This window comes from Salmo trutta, chromosome 24 (assembly GCF_901001165.1).
Source record: "Salmo trutta chromosome 24, fSalTru1.1, whole genome shotgun sequence".
NCBI classification, from domain to species: Eukaryota; Metazoa; Chordata; class Actinopteri; order Salmoniformes; family Salmonidae; genus Salmo; species Salmo trutta.
Genome location: NC_042980.1, coordinates 28,687,610 through 28,694,608, shown reverse-complemented (window position 1 = coordinate 28,694,608; position 6,999 = coordinate 28,687,610). Strand labels below are relative to the sequence as shown.

Sequence of the window (6,999 nt, the reverse complement as noted above, 5' to 3'; positions counted from 1 at the left end):
CTGATTTTGGAATGAGATGTTGATACAGCCCTAGTTTAACACATTAGTCCTCAGATGCCCTGTCCTCTGCTGCCTTTGCTTCTAATGTAAGCTGTCTGCCATTGTACTTAATTTTCAGATAAAGGCTTGTTTAGATTATGCAACATGCATGCTAGAAGGCTCTATATCTGGTGAATGACTGTAGTGGTTATGTTTTCCCTCCGATAGTTATCTCTATGCTGCTGCATATCTTCGTTGGCTGGGGAGAATACATTGTTTCCCATATTTGTCTGACAGTGATTAATAATGAATGACATCCACAGTGTTGGATTGTTCCCTGCATGCTCTGCGATTAGACAGCAACGGGCCTTCATTATATAATATACTACTGTACCAACATTAGGATATAGGATGTCACTGTACTAGAAACATAAAGATATGGGATGTATGAGAGATATGAAACCAGCTGGAGCCCTGTTTGGGGAATAAGAGTAAGCAAGTATGTAATGGTGGAAAGTGTGTGTGTGTGTGCGCGCGCGCATGCGCGCGTGTTAGCAGGTACAGTAACTAGCTGAGCTCTATTAAGCTTGACTGTTTGTTGGCACTCCCTGCCCTCAGGAGTCCAGCTCTCTCTCACCTCGCTACGATCACACTAAGCCAAGCCCTAATAACTGGCCCTCGTGGGCCTGAAACACACACACCAAAGTAGAGAGGATTCTCTCTAGCTGAGCTGTTTGTAATCTGATGATCCACGTCTCCTCCAGCCTAGTCACAGGAGACTGTCTGCTCTCTGTACACCTCACATCTCAGGCCAGTAGAGATGGACGTCATGATTTATCACAAACGATGGCTGTGTGATATCTTGGCAGACAGACTAGCATGGCAGAGCCTGGTTAGTATGATGCTTCAAGGTCTGATGTCATGATTTCACACAAATAGATATCAAGTAACCAGATTTCCACTAGTGCCCGGCTGTGGTGTAAATCTCTCCAGTAATCTGAGATCTATGGTAATTGGCTGTTCCAGCAGATTCCTCTTCTTTGACAGAATAGTTTGATCGACCGCAGAACATGACATCATTTATGTTATCTACAAGAGGGTAAATAAGTGGTATTATTATTGGAATAACTGTTGACAAAACCTTTGTTAAACCGTGAAAATATCCAGTTATCTGTTTATCTTCATCAAAATAAATAAAAACATGGACTTTTAAATTGATACTTCTTTATTGATGCATACAGTATGTACAATAATAAGTTATATATACACTTACGTTTGTTTCCATGAAAAATAGTTTGTTTCTGTAGTCTAATCTGTGGAGCTTTGTGATACTGAGGTAAGAGAACCAGGTTCTGTACATACAGTACAGTCAATCATCTTCTGTCATTCAGCGACCTACCTAAACTACTAGTCATCCGGTGACGCTGTGTTTGGATTGGAATGAACAAGGATAAACTAAAAGAAGCCATTATGGATACCTGCTAAATGATGAGCATTGTACATGCACATTTATGATTCATATACACTACCGGAGTCCAGACCCTGGCTAACTTGAAACACCAGAGCAGTGAAGACACACTGAGAGATGGGATTGTGCCTCCCCAGTCAATCAACAGAAACAATATACATGGAGGTATAGAAAGCCACCATTTAAATCATTAAAACCAAACACACGTTCTCTTGTTCCTGAAACGTCTTTAGCTAGGAGCTTATCACCATTAGCTGATATGTGCTGAATGGCACAAAATGGCTGTCGTCCTGTGGCATCACCCAGCATAGCATCAAAGCCAGGCTGACCATAGAGTAGTGCAGTGCTGGGTCTTCTGGTGTCCTGTCTTCCTGCATTTCTCAGGCTGCAGAAGGCCTAGTCTGTCTATAAGCTAAGCAGCCTCTTTAATGGTCTCTGGCATCTGGTATTTACTGGTTCATTGGTTTTAGTGGTTAATTAGGTGCTGAAAGTCTTGACTGTAAACCACAACATTATTAGATCAGACTGCCACAAGTCAACCAATTAGAGCCAGCGGTAGCAGCTGACCGCTGGGGGGGGGGGGGGGGGGGGGCATGAGAGGATCTGGGGCCACGGGGATCCTGGCAGAGAAGAGGTCCATTATGCCTTTTTCCAAAATCTCATATTATAATATGTACAAAATGTAATTTATATAAAATCTCTATATTTTCTTTAATAAAAAGCTTTTGTTGAGGCATCCAGCGCAAAGTTAATTGCCAGAGGGAGACAGAGAGATGAAGGAGAGAGATCTGAAATCTAGGAAGGCCTAGTGGCATTCTTCATGTGGAGGGCTACGGGTGTTTGATTGTGAATGTATGTTTGCGGGTATGTGCACATGGATGTACTGCATCTGTGCATAAACGTGTGTTCATGTGTGTGTGGGAGTCAGACGCTTGCACAGCGCGGTGAGGACAGAGGAACAGTGTGTGTGTCTCCTCCTCCCAGAACATCAGAACATAGTGACTCCACAGCATCCAGTCTCTCTATCTGCACCAGTCTGGTGAGCAGGTCTGGGATGCTATAGCCGGCGGTACTGATCCTTTCAAACAGCTGCAAGCCGTCACTCATCCCTCCGATCTCATCCCTCTTCAGGCCAAAGCTCTCTGCCAGGTGTCTCCAGGTCTTCACCACGGCTGCCTCGCTACTGTAGGAGGAGCTCAGCATCCGACTGGCCTTCTCCAGACAGTCAAACGGTAGTTCTGTAGGACTCAGACCTGGGGAGAGGAAGGGAGAGGGAGGGTTAGGGATGTGTGTATTGTAGCAAGAGTCCAGCATACAAGTGTCCTTCGCTAGACAGTTGAAGGGTAGTTCTATAGGGCTAAAGCCCGGCGTGGACGTGTGAGTTCTCACCCTCGGCCACACTGCAGGCTCTAGCATACAGATCCAGGATCTTCTTCCTCCGGCTCTGAATCTGAAGGAAGAGACAGAGTGAAAGGTAGAGTAGGTTATAAAGTAATTACATTGCAATACATTGTAAAAGTACATGTAAAAGTACATAGTTGGATGTGAATGACTGCGTTCTCTCTCACCCCTGTAGCCTTGTTGTAGTTGTTGTTATTGATGATGTTAGCATTGCCATTGCTAATATTGTTAGCATTGATAGGACTGGTGGGGTTGGATCCAGTCTTATCCCTGTCGAGAAGCCCCAGAGAGAGCAGGCAGAGGTCCGGCTTGTTGCCCAGGTTCAGGAGACAGAGGCTGGGGTTAGGATCAGCCGCCCCCTGCCTCTCCAAGGCAGCTTCTTCATCACTGTCCATACTGCGACTCAACAGCTGCTCGTTCTCTGACGATGCATCATTCTCACTGGGGAGGAGAGAAAATCAAATTGAGCTGTCAAAACTCAAAATCGGTCAGCATAATAACAGTAAGCCTTCATGACCTTTTCAGCTGATATTTTGCAGTGTCTCGTTATGGTAATGTTCTGTAGCTTCATCCTTAATGTTATACTGCAAATAGACATGTTTTATATTACATATTTAGCCTCATATCCACAGAATGCTATTAACAGTGTTTAACACTGGGAAGTTCTCCCAAAAACACCTTGTTGACAAAGATTCTCAGAGATACGCACACAATAGCATTGTTTCACTGGCACACACACACACGCACACACACACACACACGCACACACACACAACACACACACAGGCATTGTTTTGTAGTCACCCTACACCCACTCAGGCTGCTAAGACGGTGAGTTAGTACATCCTCTGGCATGCAGCTAGCCACACTGTTTACCACTGCTGAGTCTGGCTAGGTGATGTAATGCTAATGTTCATGTGTGTGATACTGTGTGTATGACACAAACTCATCCTCTGTGTCTACCCATATTTACATAAATGTGTATGTATCTTCTCCTTGCTATACCTGTCTGTCTGTCTGTCTGTCTGTCTGTCTGTCTGTCTGTCTGTCTGTCTGTCTGTCTGTCTGTCTGTCTGTCTGTCTGTCTGTCTGTCTGTCTGTCATAAAGAATAAGGCTTCATTGTCTGCTAGTGTGGGGTTGGGACAGACAGACAGACAAAAAGAAAGGGAGGAGAGAACAGAGAGGGTGGAAGGAGAGAGGGGAAAGGGAGGAGAGAACAGAGAGGGGAAGGAGACAGAGGGAAAGGGAGGAGAGGACAGAGAGGGGAAGGACAGAGAGGGAAAGGGAGGAGAGGACAGAGAGGGGAAGGAGACAGAGGGAAAGGGAGGAGAGGACAGAGAGGGGAAGGACAGAGAGGGAAAGGGAGGAGAGGACAGAGAGGGGAAGGAGACAGAGGGAAAGGGAGGAGAGCACAGAGAGGGAAGGGTTTAGGGTTTGGCTGGGCTATAGAGTATTTATCCCCATCTCTCTTCACTTCTCTTTGCCTCTCTCTCTACTACCCACCCTCAACTCTCTATTTCTCTCTCTATATCTCTCCTCGCCCCCCTCTCCATCCCACCTCCAGGGCCAATCTGTGCTCAGCTAGTTTGCCCTCCAAAATCAGAATCACTTTGCTTCAGAAAAATCCTCAGTTTTTCCATGACCCACACAAGGGGGCACACACAAACACAAACACACACACACACAGTCTCCCCACTAAAAGGGCTAGCAGCGATGCTCTGCTGCAGTGACTTGTCCTGTGGTAGTCTAATTATGGGCAGATCCCGAAAAACAGATAAAAGAGCCTCTCTGTCTCTGAGGCCCCCAATCAACCCCTACACACATACACACACACACACACACACACGCACACACGCACACGCGCACACACACACGCGCACACATGCACAAAAACACGCTTGCAGACAAGAACACAAACACACTCAAACGCACAAACAAATACAGACAGACAAAAACATGATCTGAGCGATATTGGTAACCATTACACATCTTTTGCGTTTGTCTGTTCAGCTTGTGTTTGATGTGTCATGTGAACTGGTGATTATGATACCTTACCTTTTCACCGTCTTCGGAGGCGTGGGTTTGAGTTTATCGAATTCATCCTTTTCAGAGAAAATTACAACGTTGTCTGAAATAAAGAAAAAAATTATTTATAAAATATATAAATTAGGATGCTTAATAAGTGACACAAACAACAAATACACTACAAACAAAAGTATGTGGACATCTGTTCGAACATCTCATTCCAAAATCACGGGCATTAATATGGAGTTGGTCCCCCCTTTGATGCTATAACAGCCTCCACTCTTCTGGGAAGGTTTTTCACTAGATGTTGCTGCGGGACTTGCTTCCGTTCAGCCACGAGCATTATTGAGGTCGGGCACTGATGTTGGGCGATTAGGCCTGGCTCGCAGTCGGCGTTCCAATTCATCCCAAAGGTGTTCGATGGGGTTGAGGTCAAGGCTCTGTGCAGGCCAGTCAAGGTCTTCCACACTGATGTCGACAAACCATTTCTGTATGGACCTCGCTTTGCCATAAGGTTGGAAGCACAAAATCGTCTAGAATGTCGTCACTGGAACTAAGGGGCCTAGCCTGAAGCCTGAAAAACAGCCCCAGACCATTATTCCTCCTCCACCAAACTTTACAGTTGGCACTATGCATTGGGGCAGGTAGCATTCTTCTGGCATTTGCCAAACCCAGATTCGTCTGTCAGACTGCCAGATGGTGAAGCATGATTCATCACTCCAGAGAACACGTTTCCACTGCTCCAGAGTCCAAGGGCGGCGAGCTTTACACCACTCCAGCCGACGCTTGGCATTGGCATGGTGATTTTAGGCTTGTGTGCGACTGGTTGGCCACGGAAACCCATTTCATGAATCTCCCGACGAACAGTTCTTGTGCTGACAGTTCTTGTGCTGACATTGCTACCAGAGTCAGTTTGGAACTCTGTAGTGAGTGTTGCAAACGAGGACAGATGATTTTTACGCGCTACGCGCTTCAGCTCTCAGCGGTCCCGTTCTGTGAGCTTGTGTGGCCTACCACTTCACGGCTCAGCCCTTTCCACTTCACAATAACAACACTTACAGTTGACCTGGGTAGCTCTAGCAGGGAAGACATTTTCCGCAATGGGTGTGGCTGAAATAGCCGAATCCACTTATTTGGAGGGGTGTCCACATACATTTGTGTGTATATAGTGTATATAATGATAACTTTATCCCATTACTCAACAATATGAAAGCAGATCTATTAAATTGAACAATCTCCCCATAAATCTTACAGGCAGAATAAACCTCTTCAGAATGGCATGACTCCCAAAGTTTTAACATTTATTCTCGGTAATACCAATTACTCCACCAAAGACATGGAATAGTATCAACTCACTACCCAGGGCTTTTATTTGCAACATATGGTTAAATGTACTAAAGAGGAACAATGGCTACATATTGAAGATGCAGATGCTCATCTCCAGAATCTTTTTAGGTGTCTATTTTCAAAGGATAAAGCTAAGAACATGAACAACTTTCTAGTTAAGAACACTAGAACAATACGGAAGAAAATGGTTCTACATGAACCAATAACACTACCTAAAACACAACCCTATGGAACGATCCTTGTATAGCGTTTCAGAACGCAGTGGTAGATTGGTCCACATAGAAAACTAAAGGCATAAAAACCATAAACGATATGGTAATAGGATATCATTTATTTCCATGACAGAATTAAAAAGCAATTTTGGACTGACCAATGTAGATATTTTCAAATACATGCAACTTAAAAGTTTCATATCAGGAAATTTTGATTTGAAATCTTTTGGACATCAGAGTACTCTTGAGGGAATCCTATTTGAGTCAGAAAAGGATGTTCATACAAAACCTTGCAGAGAGCCTTCCAGCTGACAACCTCTTAGAAAAAAATAGGAACTATTGGAACCAAGAATGAAAAATAATTGATATTGGCACAAGATGGAGGGAATATTGGAACATAACTAACGAAATTACAGTTAACGAAAATATACGCTTAATGTATAGAATGTATTATACAAGAGACAAAATGCACAAATTCTACATCACAATGATATCACGTCTTAAGTGTAAAACTAACAATGACTCAATAATAAAAGCCAAAAGTTATGGGCGGAGTAAGAAGTTGG

At 44.3% G+C, this 6,999-nt stretch overlaps 1 protein-coding gene across 2 annotated transcripts in view; it reads right to left on the bottom strand.

Annotated features, from left to right (window-relative positions):
• Positions 1 to 2,027: 2,027 nt before the first annotated feature.
• Positions 2,028 to 6,999, bottom strand: part of edar (ectodysplasin A receptor) — a 41,628-nt gene continuing 36,656 nt past the window's right edge. For both annotated transcript variants that reach the window (XM_029711726.1, XM_029711727.1), the window contains exons 8-11: positions 4,905 to 4,977; positions 3,016 to 3,289; positions 2,837 to 2,897; positions 2,028 to 2,700 (exon numbers count right to left, since the gene is read on the bottom strand). In XM_029711726.1, coding sequence (XP_029567586.1) covers positions 2,372 to 2,700; positions 2,837 to 2,897; positions 3,016 to 3,289; positions 4,905 to 4,977 — 737 coding nt within the window. In that variant the 3' untranslated portion in view covers positions 2,028 to 2,371. The remainder of the gene's footprint in view (positions 2,701 to 2,836; positions 2,898 to 3,015; positions 3,290 to 4,904; positions 4,978 to 6,999) is intronic.